Below are 13,299 nucleotides of genomic sequence, written 5' to 3'. Positions count from 1 at the left end.
AGTAAGTGAAATCCTACAAATACTCCATCTGTACCAAATGTTCACAACCTGCAATTCTACACCATTTTCTGCTGAAAAACAAAGAACATATGTCTGACTCTCAAGAGAGGAAATAGCAAAAGAAACTGGGGTGCCTTCCTCTCCCAACAATAAACCAAAAGAGCCATACAACACAACCTTGGCAAAAAGAGTTATCAAGGAACAACAGAACTGAAAGTGACAAGTCAAAACAATTTACTAAGCAAATGTAGAATGTTTTACTTTCTCAAAAAGTTTAAAAGATTTAAGTATCATATCCTAAAGCTAGAAATGACCACAGAGATGTAGCCCTCCCCCAACTAGAAATACACCTAGGTCATCTCTAACAGGTGAAAAATCTAGTCTTCTTAAACATTACTTTGATAGTTCTATCTAAGCTGAATTACTTCTTACTGATGCTTTCCTATCTGTACCTAAAATTAGGTCCTGAAATGCTCACGCATACTTCTCTAACTTTTCTCATCAAATAAATGAGTAGATAGACCATCTGCCCCTTAATTGCAATACTGACCACTGAGCATTGAGACTGATTTTTACCAATAATACCAACTGAAATTTATAAAAGATAAGGTGTTACAGGCCACAAAGTTACCCAAAAGCAATGACTTACATGTCAGCGCTGCTGGAGGTATGCATATTTATTAGCTCTAGCTTCTACTGAGTTCTTCACCTTGTCATTCTGAATAATATTTATTTTCCTTTGCATCTCCTCCCTTGGGAAAAAAGTAGTTAGCATCTGAGCAGGCAGACCTGACCAAAAGTCAGGGAATTCAAATGCTGCCCTTCACTTTGAAAGACATACAAATATGACTGAGAGGAAGTCATTGCCCTTCTCAGTTTCTCCATTCTCAACATCTGTTAAATGGGTTTTAAAGTTGACAATTAAGTTTATTGGGATACTAGAAATAGTGTGTGTGTGTGTGTGTGTGTGTGTATGTGCATGTGTGTGTATACTAACTGCCCGTCCATCTTCATGTCACATATCACTAAAATAGGATATAGAAACCCAAGAAAAGGCACTACTGGGGGGTGGAGCCAAGATGGCAGAGTAGAAACAGGACTTCCCTGCGGTTCTGGCTTTCACCTCCTCCAATACATGTAAAAAATGACTCTAAACAAATTTTAGAGCTACAGAACCCATAAAGTGACAGAGAAACAAATCTCCGACTGAAGGCAGCTCAGCAGGGCGGCAAGAAGGGGCTATCACACTGATTCTGGGAGCTGAGACCAGCCCTGTGTGAGCCTAATAGTTCTGGCCCCAGGGCAGCCCTGACCAGCAGTGGCCAGAGTAGACTTCAGGAGAGTGAAGCACCAGCAGCTGTGGCAGCTTCCAGACTTCTCAACCAGGAGGCAAGACAGCAACCCCAGTTACTGCCCTGTGGCTGCCTCCAAAGCTCCTGGCCTGCAGATCATAGGGGGACCAAGCAACCATTCAGAGGGTAATTGCTCTTGCTTTGACCTGCTTGGATCTGGTTCGGGGTCTTGGGTGGAGGTCCTGGGGTGTGTGGCCAGGTGCCAGAGCTTGTGGAAGTTGCAGAGAGGGCACCCTCCTAATTGCTCCAGCAGCTGCAAAAACCCCAGCAATTTGGGACAACGCTCTCTCCATTCTGAAAGTAGAATCCTACCATGGCAAAGAGTTCAAAAGTCAAGTAACTGACTGGCAACATGAAGAAGCAGAGGAAACGCAATCCTACCATAGATTCCTTTTTCAGGGACAAAAAGGATCAAAGCATGAAATGGGAGGAAGACAATGAAGTCAGAACTCCTGCATCAAAAGCTCCCAAGAAAAATATGAACTGGTTACATGCCATGGAGGAGCTCAAAAAGGATTCTGAAAACCAAGTAAGAGAAGTGGAAGAAAAATGAGAATGATGCAAGAAAATCAAGAAAATAATTTAAAAATTATTGGACTACCTGAAAACCATGATCAAAAAAAAGAGCCTAGATACAATCTTTCAAGAAATTATCAAGCAAAATTGCCCTGATATTCTAGAACCAGAGGGCAAAATAGAAAATGAAAGAATTCACCGATTGCCTCTTGAAAAAAATCCCAAAAGAAAACTCCTAGGAATATTATAGCCAAATTCTAGAGTTCCCAGGTCAAGGAGAAAATACTGCAAGTAGTCAAGAAGAAAAAATTTGAGTATTGTGGAAACCTAGCAGCTTCTACACTAAAGGATCAAAGGGTCAAAGGAGCTAGGATTAAAACCAAGAATCACCTACCCGGCAAAACTGAGTATAATGCTACAGGGGAAATATGGTCATTCAATGAAATAGAGGATTTTCAAACATTCTTGATGAAAAAACCAGAGCTGATGGGGCGGGTAGGTGGAACAGAGCACCGGCCCTGGAATCAGGAGGACCTGAGTTCAAATCCAGCCTCAGACACTCGACACTCTTACTAGCCATGTGACTTTGGGCAAGTCACTTAACCCCAATTGCCCTCCAAAAGAACCAGAGCTGAACAGAAAATTTGACTTTCAAATACAAGAAGCAAGAGAAGCATGAGAATGTAAACAGGGAAAAGAAATCATAAGGAACTTATTAAAATTGAACTATTTACATTTCTACATGGAAAAACAATAATTGTAACTCATAAGACTTTTCTCCGTACGAGGACAGTAGAAGGGAATATGTGTGTGTGTGTGTGTGTGTGTGTGTATATACATGTATATATACATACATATATATGTATGTATAGGAGGGTATTGGTGTGTATAAATATATATGTGAGGGCGTGCATATGTATGTACATGTATACATAGACAGAGGGCACAGGATGAGTTGAATATGAAGGGATGATATCTAAAAAATAAAATTAAGAGGTGAAAGAGGAATATACAGGGAGAAGGAGAAAGGGAGAGATATATTAGGGTAAATTATTTCATATAAAAAAGGCAAGAGAAAACTTACAATAGAGGTAAAGAGCAGGAAGGTGAAAGGGAATGGGACAACCTTACTCTCACTGAATTTGGCTTAAGGAGGGAATAACATACACACTCAATTGGGTATCTTACCCTACAGGAAAATAGAGGGGAAGGGGATAAGAAGGGGAATGATAGAAAGGAGGGCAGATTGGGGGAGAGGGTAGTTAGAAGCAAACACTTTTGAAAAGGGACAGGGTCAAAGGAGAAAACAGAATAAGTGGGGGGCAGGATAGGATGGAGGGAAATATGGTCTTCCACAATATACCTACTATGGAAATGTTTTGTGTAACTACACATGTACAACCTATATTGAACTGTTTATCTTCCCAGTGGGGATGGGTGAGGAGGGAAGAAAGGAAAAAATCTGAAATTCAAAGTTTTAAAAACAGATGTGTTATTTTTTTTTAAATTGGGGTTTTTTTACATGCAACTGGGAAATAAAGATATACAGGCACCGGGGTACAGAAATCCATCCTGCCTTACTAGATGGTTGGGCAGGGGGCAGGGAGCAGAGAGGATAATAGAGAAAACAGATTGGGGAAAGGGGGTATTCAGTAGGCTAGCTATTTTGGAATAGGGGGTAGGGGAAAGACGAGGAGAAAAATTTGTAACTCAAAATCTTGTGAAAATGAATGTTGAAAACTAAAAATAAATAAATTGGAAAAAAAAAAAAGGAAAGGAACTACTAAATCTAATTTAACTAGTGGAATTCTGTACTACTTACCTTTCCCCAAATTCATCCCATCTTTTCTCACTGCCATTATTCTGTTCACATTGTTTTCTCTGCCTACCTAGAATATCTTTCCACAGCCAAGCTCTGTCTGTCCACTTCTCACTTATCCTTAAATGCTGACCCCAAATGCCATTTCTTCCATCAAGTTTTCTCTAATCCTACCAGTGAGTAGTCTCTCCTCTGAACTCTCACTGAACTTTTTACCTCTCTGGTTATATTTTTATATTCTCATGTTACTTGTGTACATTTATCTCTTCCATTAGAGTGAGCTCTCTGAAGGACCTATCTTGCTCATCTTAATTTATTCACAATGTTTTCCCTATAGCAGATGTTTAATAAATATTTGTCGAAGGGAGAAAGGAAAGTCTTCTAAAGCTGTAGGAATAAAAATCTTAAAAGAACTATTCATTTAACCAAAATTTAATCCAGCAAACATCTAAGTGCCTGCTGTGTACAATGCCCCATGCTAGGCATGGGGACAGATTGAGAAAAAAGCTCTCAAAGAACTTGTCCTCTAATAAGAGTAGTGAAATCCCACCACAAGTAACTATTGCAAATTAGAACAGTACTTAAGAGAAATACAAAGTGCCAATGGTGGAGATAGGGTGAAGAATTTGTATTTTGTGCTAGAAGCAATAAGGAAACACAGCTAGCTTTTGAAGAGGAAAGTGACATGATCAGACTCTAAAAGACTGTTTCTGCAGTTGTGTAGAGATACAAGCACAGGTGAAACTAGAAAGCTAGTGTAACAGCCTTGGGAAAAAGGGATTGGGGCCTGAATTATGGAAGTGGCTACATGAGCAGAGAAGTTAGGATGGATGTGAGAGATTCTGTGGAGATAGAATCCAAGAGATTTGACAACTAATTGATTGGATCAGGGTGCAGGGAGGAGGAAAAAGTCAAGAATGACTCCAATATCGGATGAAATGAAGGATAACCCTCAATAGAAACAGCTGTTAAGGTGGAAGGGCTGATTCCGAGAGGAAGGGGATCCATTTTAAACATGTTGAGTTTGTGTTACTGATGGAATATTCAACTGGAAATGTCAAAAAGGAGATTTTGTGATGAGAGACTGGAGTTCAAAAAAGGACTAGCTTTGAGATTGTCAGATGTTTTCTCATTTATCTTTTTATCTCCCCAGTTCAGCACCTTGAACACAGCAGGTTTTAACATGTTTGCTCAACAGCACCTCCAAGACACAAACCCTCCAACTAACTGAAAAATAGGAAATATTCAACTAAAGGGAATTAAATTATGGTCAGCACTTTAAACTACTATGTACTGAGAAAAAACCTCCACTAAAGCTACTCACAAGGAAATTTATATTTTGTTTGGCAAATGCTGACAATACCAGAAAAGTTCTAATGAAGAGAGATACCAATATTGTACTAAGTACAGTAGCACTCCTGCCCCTTTTCTATATGTTATAAGTGAGTAGAAGCAATGGCAGGAAGGACTTGTGGAAAAGAGAGTGAATTCTGTAGCTACTCTTTATTTTAACTCTCCACACCAAAAGCAAGAGATCAAAGAAATTGCTGTCTATCAAATCCTTCTGGTAAGTGAAAAAATCAAGGCAGATTCACTCCAGTGTTACAAAAGCAATCTATGTGCTCCAACCACAGGAAAACATACAAAGAAAAACAGCTTAGTAGAAAATCAAGTGAAGACAGATAGGTAGAGTTATACTTTTATTTCAGGCACAAAGAATAATCAAAGCCCACAGAAACAGGGAAAATATACACCTTTATAGCTTTCAAATCTTCAATTACCTGGTCCAAAACTGAGTTTTCTTCTTCTATTAAGAAAAGCCTAGGATACTCCTCAAAGGAACCCATAGGTTCAGAAACCTTCTATTTTTCCATCATTTCCAACAACTATACAATGAGGAACAGCTCTTAACATGCTTCTGTCATATCACTGTCTAATTTCTCCTCAACAGTAATCTGCTTCCCCCACCCTCAGTCCAAATAACAGGACAATGCCTTTGCTTCCTCTATCATTCAACAGTTTGTAAAATCCAGAAATTTTTACGTCTTGGTTTCCAAGTCTTCCTCTGAGTTAAAAATAAATAGTCTACACCTAAGACCACATATGAGCAAAAGTTCCTGGTCAGAGACCACTGATAACCAACCTCTACCTCCCAACAACCCTACTACATCTGTGTAGCCAACAGGGTTAAAAGGGATTATTCTTGGAGCCTCCATCCTATTGCAGCAAACTACATCTATAAACCACATCATGGCAGTCTTAGTTCATGAAAATAAGACAGTTCTCAGAAAAAGTACAGGTTATTTAACCAGCTTGTTTCCAAGAGAAAAGTAGTACCTATTTGCCCAATCATTAAGGTATTTTTACCTCACACCTCTATCATAGGTCTCTACCTTTCTGCAAAAGTTACAGACAAATTAGTCCCAGGATCTCTGGAAAAAAATACACTCAAGGAAAATACAAGCATGCTTAGCAGAAGAGTAGAAAGGACCTCAATTTACCATAGGAGGCAAGAGTTCTCTGCTACAGCATAAACTTGTGTCCTGCTAACCTCTTAAAGCTTCTCAAACAATCTTCTTACACTACCACAAAAAGGCAACAAAGAAAATGTATTCTACCTGAACAATGAATTTTAAATTCCTACTCTTAATCACAAAGCCAACTGAAGGCCATATTTCTACCTACAGGAAAGCTACATTTCTACTTATATGAAAGCACTTACAAATTGGTAGGTCATGGACAAAGCAAGTTCCTATCCTTTCCCCCAACTCAATTGTTACCAATTTCACTATCCTACAATTCTGAATGGCTTCTAACCCGGGAAGAAAAAAGAATATAGCCCATCCTCTCACAGTCCCACAGCTCCACATTCACACCCCATAGTCAATCAGTTGTCAAGTCATGTCCTTTCTACATATCCCCTTCTCTCTTCTGGTACTGCCACAACCCTAATTCAGGAAACCCTTATCACCACATACCTGGACTATTACAATAGCCTATTGGTTGGTCTCCTTACCTCTAATCTATCCCCAATGCAGTCCATTGTCCACTCAGCTATAAAACTGACCTCCTTCCTACTTTTCCAATTTCTTTATACTCTACTTCCCTTTCTAAATACTCTGCAATACAGTGACAATGGCTATCTTACTGTTCCTCAAACATGACACTCCATCTGCTGATTATTTTCACTGTTGTTCCCATGTCTAGAACTGGCTCTAGCTGGGTGACTTAAGTGACCTAGTGACTTATCAAGTCACTTAACCTTTGTCTGCCTCAATTGTAAAATAGGGATAATGATAATCCTTCACAGAGTTACTGTGAGGATCAAATGAGATATTTGTAAGAGCATTTAACATAATGCCTAGCACGGAGTAGATGTTATATATACTTATGCCCTTTCCCCTCCACCTAATGCTTCCCTTAAGTCTCAGCTAAATTCCCACCTTCTATAGGAAGTCTTTCAGTCTTCTTTAACCTCAGCACCTTCTATTCTGAGACTATCCCTAATGTGTCCTGCATATATCTCATTTCTCTGTAGTTGTCTCTATGTTTTCTCCCCCATTAGGCCATAAGCTTCTTGGGAGGGCAGTTTATTGCCTTTCTATCTCCAAGGCTTAGCACTGTGCCTGGCACATAGAAATATCTTAATAAATGCTAGCTGCCTAACTGATTGACAGGCAGAGCAAAAGAGGGAAGAGAAGGCTGTCACAAAGAAAAGTGTGCTGCCAACCCCAACTACCAAAGCACTTTACTATAGTCTCTATAGTCAATCTCCACATTAAGTACCTAATAACTAAAGAGTTCTATGGTAAGCACTGGAAGAGATACAAAGATTAACTAAAACAGGTTCTCTGTCTTCACAGAATTCACAATGTAATATAGAAATAGAGCATGTGTACAAAATTCTAATATAAAAAATATGGTGAAAAGAAAAAGCTATCAAATTATAATAGAAAATGAGGCTACTTGGAATCAAAGATTGTCCAACCACCTCATTTAACAGATGAGGAAACTGAATCTCAGAGAACAAAATGTCAAAAGTAGAACTTAAGATTCCTTTACTCCAACTTCTTCATTATAAAGAACAGGAAATTGCTATCAAGGGAGGTGACAGGATTTGCCCCAAATTCGCCCCACAACTAATTATGGGAAGATATTTCTTTCATTTCCTGTCTAGTGTTCCCACTTCGAGATTCAACTCAACAATTATTAAGCACCTATTCCACTCACTGCACCATGGAAGCAGCATGGAATAGTGGACAGAGTACTGAACTCTGGACCCCTGCAGACACTCCTTTAGCTGTGTGGGGCCAGGCAAGTTTATTAACTTTTCTGAGGCTGTTTCTTCACCTGTAAAATAGGGATGATAATAATAGACCCTACATCACAGATTTGTTATGAGGATCAAATGAGCTATTCTATATGAAGGAATCTGCATACCTTCAAAAGCTATATAAATTTGATGATGATGATTATGCTAGACATTAAGTAGACAGGCAATCTTTCAGGGTAATTCTTTACTGAGGTAAGCAAAAATGTTTGGTAGATACAATAAAAACAGATATGATATCAGAGATTCTCTTCTCACTCTTATTTTTTAACTGAGTCTCTACCAGATAGTAACAATACAAGACAGGTACAAGGGCATGGGAAACAAAAATAAGAGAATAGGGGCAAGTTAAATTTGGGATCTAATTTCTCTTTAATACCTATACAAGGTACAAGATTATTTTTACTGTGAAAAACACTGTGATTTGATTCAGGGAACCAGGGTTCAATTCCTGCTTGTGGATCCCTGTATAACCATGGACAACTGACATTTCTAACCCTCAAGTTCCTCATGTTCAAAATGAGGGGATTGGTTTAAATGTCCTTTATGGGCCCTTTTCACACCAAATTTCTGTTTAGTTATTTCAGTCATGTCCAACCTTTCTTGACTCCATCTGGGGTTTTTTTTGGCAATGACACTGAAGTGATCTGCCATTTCCTTCTCTGGCTCATTTTACAGATGAGGAAACTGAGGCAATCAGAATTAAATGACTTGCCCAGAGTAACACAACTAGCTAATAAGTGTCTGAGGTCAAATTTGAACTCAGGTCTTCCTGATTTCAGGCCCAGGGCTCTATCACTATACCACCTACTATCCTCCTCTAATCAGAATCTGGGCTCTACCACAAAAATCCTGTGTAACCTTGAACAAATCATTGAAATGTATTTGGGCCTTAGTTTACTATGCATACAATGAAGGGGAAGACCCAGAAGTCCTATCAAAGATAAATCCTGTGATCCTAAATCAAGAAAATAGGAAGACTTTCATTTGGGAAGGGGATGGAGATAGGTCTGTGATTTCAGTAGTGAGGGAAACTCCAGGTGAGGAAATAATACCAATGCAATAAGCAACTATACCTCAAAAGTTGCCTCAGGGACTCAGAGGGTCAAATGACTTGCCCAGAGTTACAAAGCCACCAGATAATAGACAGTTAACCTGAATCTTCCTGACCCAGAGGCCAGTTCTCCAACCATTACATCACAAAGTCTCTCAACTCTTCTTCATTCTCTTGGTTAAGAACAAAAGCTATGGGACCTTTAGTAGGTAGTTTATAGAAGTGCAGTAGATATAGACCATAATAAAATTTCATATGTGGTTTATAGTTAACAGGATTTCTTGGATCACAGTTGAAAAAGAAAAAAATGTTCTTTGAGGGCAGGTACTTTCTTATTTCAACTTTTCATGCAGTCCCTAGAACTGAACCTTGCATTGGAGGAAGTGGGGGGACAGAATGAGGACTGGCCTTATTTGTCACAGGGTGCACCTAATGTAGGAACTCCCTCCATTGACACAGATGCATACCCATTCTGCAATTCATAGTCTCAGAATGGTCTGGTTCACTAAGAGATTAAGTAAGAAACTTGTCCAGCTCAGAGAAGAAACTTTAATCCAGGTATTCTTGACTTCAAGGCCAGTTCTCAGTCTACTATGCCAGGATTTACACATATAAGCACTTGCTAAATGTTTGTTTAACCGGAGTAAATAATTAGAAAACAGAAGTAATCATGATCAAGAAATCAGGAAATGATCAAAGGAAGGAGGTCAGGTCCTAGAACACCAGGGTTACTAAGAAGGCATCAGTGTTTCAGTGAGATTAAAAAGACCCTAGTCCAAGATTCTAAAAACTCCTTAAATTCAAAGCCTGGAAATAAAACTTGGTAGGATGAATAGGTAGGATTAAGACCCCACTGATCAAAATAAAGTGCAAGGGGGAGGGGACGGGGAAAAGGGAAGTGGAGTGCAAAAGCAATAATCTCTGCGTTCTGAATGGACTAAGTTGGGGAGAAGTCTAGGGAAAAAAAGGAAAGTAAATTTTAAGTTTACTAATGACAAAATGTGGCAATTCTACAGCCTAAAAAAAAAAAAAAAGACTGGAAGAGTCAAACTGAAAAAGTTCTATCTGGTTCCAAAAAGGATCCACCACTCCTACCCCAATGTTGTTCTCCACATTTCAGAATCTTCTTCAATCAAGGTGCAGATGCCACCACACAGGCTTCTCAATTCCTCCAATCCACTTCCCCTATCCCCATTCTGCTGAAGACATTTTCTTCTTTCCAAATTTTTCCAAAAGTGTTCTATACAGATCTCTCCTCTGTCCCCAATACTCCCTGCACTATATTATACTTCTATGTATATGTCACATCTGCTTGCCCCTGCCTCCACCCCAGGAAATGTAAGGGCAGATATAAGATGCTTATATGGGCAAGGTCTATATTATTTTTATTATTGTATCTTCAGCACCCATAACAGGGGTATGGAACCTGCAACCTCAAGGCCTTTTAATTAATGAGATTCATTCTATGAAGTTTGGATTTAGTCAAAGGGAGGCACTTGAAGATCTCCAGGGACATGTAACCTTGAGGCTGAAGATCTCCCATCCCTCAGTCCTAGAATGTGCTTAATAAGTATTTGTGGAGGACAGAAGTCTGGAGGGGAATGGCTTCCAGGCAGGGACAGTTATCAAGACTTGGATAATAGACTCCTGAAAAAAGCAAACCAAGACTAAGTAAATGTCAAAACGAATTCAGGGAGGAGGAGGGAGAAGGAAGGTCTATCAAGACCTTTTATCTCTCTTAATCAACAAATCCCAGCGTGAGGACTCAGACTAACTGAAGTCTGACCCCAGACTGCCAAGAAAGAATCCATGCATGTCACTCCTTCACACATGTGCATATGAGAAGAAGCATCCATTTTGCAGTAGCAGAGGCAACTTCCATGTTTTGTCCTGGAAGGAAGAAGGCTTCCCTGTCTCAAATTCAACCAATTCAATACAACAAACATTTATTATACACCTACTGTTTGCAAGGCACATTCTAAGCACTGGAGATACAAAGACCAAAAATAAAGTCCCTGCCCTCAAGGAGCTTACATTCAAATGGGGAGATACAACACATACACAAATAAGTACATACAAGGAAAACTGAGGAAGCAAAGAACATTAAGAACAGGGAGGAATCAGGGAATACTTCACCAAAGAGGTGGCACTAGAAATGAGCCATGAAGACAAGGTTGATAAAGAGAAGAAAAGAGGTGTGCAACCAGGCTCAAGTAAGAGCCTGGCAGAGGTGGACAACTGAGTTTGAGAAAGACTAAACAGCTTAGTTTAGCAGGAATAAAAAGTTCATGATGGAGAGCAACATTGAAGTAAGGTTTAAAAGGCAGGCAGGAGAGAGATTGTGGAAGACCTTAACTGGTAACCTAAAGGGGTTGTGTTATATTCTAAAAGTTATGAGAGGCCAATGGAAACTTTTGAGCAGGAGAGAGACGGTCACCCATTTGCCTTAGGAAGATTAGTTCAGCATTTATGTAGAGGATGGACTGGAGAAAGAAAAGACCACAAAGAGAGGGAGGCTAATATCAAGTAAGAATTAATGAGAACCTAAAACAAATATGGTGTGTGAGTATGGGGTTTTGGAAACAGGGGAGGTGTTTGGGTCCACATGTCACTCCTGGTAGCCAGAAGAAAAGAACAATCCTATCCCAATCCTGGACTGGAGAAAACTGGGGTCGGGGTTATGAGGTGTTATACCCCCCGTTTCTAAACTCCATTGGACTTTAAAGCAAGTATCCAGGGCCTCAGCTAACAGGAAAGCTGGAGGAGTCCTTGCGCGTGACTCTGAGCTTGGGAAGAGGTCTCGATTGTGTGCCCCAGTTTGGAGGTGGTTAGATTTCTGTCCTGGATTACAGTTAAGGATTCCTGCTTCAGTTTCCAGGTCAGGGAGCCAAAGCGGAGGTATCCTTGTCCCCAAGAGACAAGAGAAGGAAGGAGGGAAAACTGTCCCAGAGTTCCATCTGAGCATATGGGGGAGAAGAGTTTCTGTGCAAAGTTGGCGATGGGTGAAGAGGAAGGGGAAGAAGGGGTTCCTGTCTCGGGCTCCAGGGTGGGAAGGGGGAAGGAGAAGCCCCTCTCCCACAGTGATTGACCGGAGTAGGGGGTAGGGGGCGAGGGGCAGGGCCCCATGTTCTAGGAGGGCAGAAAGAGTCCCTGTGCCATACTCTGGTTTAAGGAGGGCTCAGGGTGGGTCCGGGGCCCGGGCACGGCTGTCGGAAGGGTTGCAGGGTTGGGTGCCCCGGGCCCCACTTCTCACCATCTTGACGATGCCCCGCTGCAGGGGGGGGGAGTGCGGGTCCCCCAGAGGAGCCGCCACTCTGCGCGGAGGAGGCCATGGATGGAGCAGAAGAGTTTTCCGAGTGAACGGCTGGGGTGTGGAGAAGAAGCCGGCACGGCGATGAGACTGTCGGGCGAGAGGCTGGGACGGACAGACGGACGGAATCGGTCCCCAGCAGCACCAGCACCCGGACTGGAAGCAAAGAGGAGACGCTATAGCGGCCGCCGCCACACGTTCTACTCGCCGCGCAAGCGCGCCAGAGACCTGCCACCCACCGCCCAATCAGAACCTCCGGTCCACCGGAACCCAAGCCAATCGACACTCTGTTGGTGGAGCCCCGCCCCCAGATCTCGTAGCGGGATGAGAGCGCCCAGCGACATTGACAGAGCTGATTCGCCGTGACGTCACGAAATGAAGGGTGGGACTTCCGGGGGCAGCGGGAGGTGGTAGAGTCTGGAGGGGCCCGGAGGCGTGGTGGGGAAGGGAAGGACACGTCAGCATCTGGCCGGCGGGGCGCAGGGGGCCATGGGAGCAGGGAGGAAGGCGGGGAGGGCAGCCCCTCCCTCTGTGCACGCCCCACCGGACCCCCGCCCCGCCCCTACCCACTTCAGGATCCCCAGTGGAGAGGGAGACAGAGTCTAGCGGGCCAGGGAGAAGTACAGTGCCCTGAGTCTAGAAAATAAATCAATAATAACTGAATGTAAAAACTCAAGTCCTGCGGGAATTTACACGCGTGCTGACTTTATGGCAGTAGAGGCGAGTCACGTGCAGAACCATTCACAAATCAAAGATTCCCTCAGCGTTGTTCAGTTTAATAAACCCCAGGAAGGGAAGGCAGGACGCGAGGCTTTGGGCAAGTACGGTGCCGAAGAGCGAGGAATGGTGAGCGTGATCCCGGGACTCAAACTGCGAAATGGAAACTCTCGGAAAGCAACCGGTGTCAGTGGGATGCTG

At 41.9% G+C, this 13,299-nt stretch overlaps 1 protein-coding gene across 1 annotated transcript in view; it reads right to left on the bottom strand.

Annotated features, from left to right (window-relative positions):
- SND1 (staphylococcal nuclease and tudor domain containing 1) overlaps nt 1–12,504 on the bottom strand; it is a 492,627-nt gene extending 480,123 nt beyond the window's left edge. Inside the window, exon 1 of the mRNA XM_069087150.1 lies at nt 12,325–12,504. Within this exon, the coding sequence (XP_068943251.1) occupies nt 12,325–12,327 (3 nt within the window). The 5' untranslated portion in view covers nt 12,328–12,504. The remainder of the gene's footprint in view (nt 1–12,324) is intronic.
- Nucleotides 12,505–13,299: the final 795 nt, after the last annotated feature.

This window comes from Petaurus breviceps, unplaced genomic scaffold (genome assembly GCF_028583685.1).
Source record: "Petaurus breviceps papuanus isolate PSGF00001 unplaced genomic scaffold, PetGlider_PUasm1.0 181, whole genome shotgun sequence".
Taxonomy (NCBI): domain Eukaryota; kingdom Metazoa; phylum Chordata; class Mammalia; order Diprotodontia; family Petauridae; genus Petaurus; species Petaurus breviceps.
The sequence above is the reverse complement of the archived record's forward strand: the minus strand, read 5'-3'. Positions and strand labels throughout refer to the sequence as shown.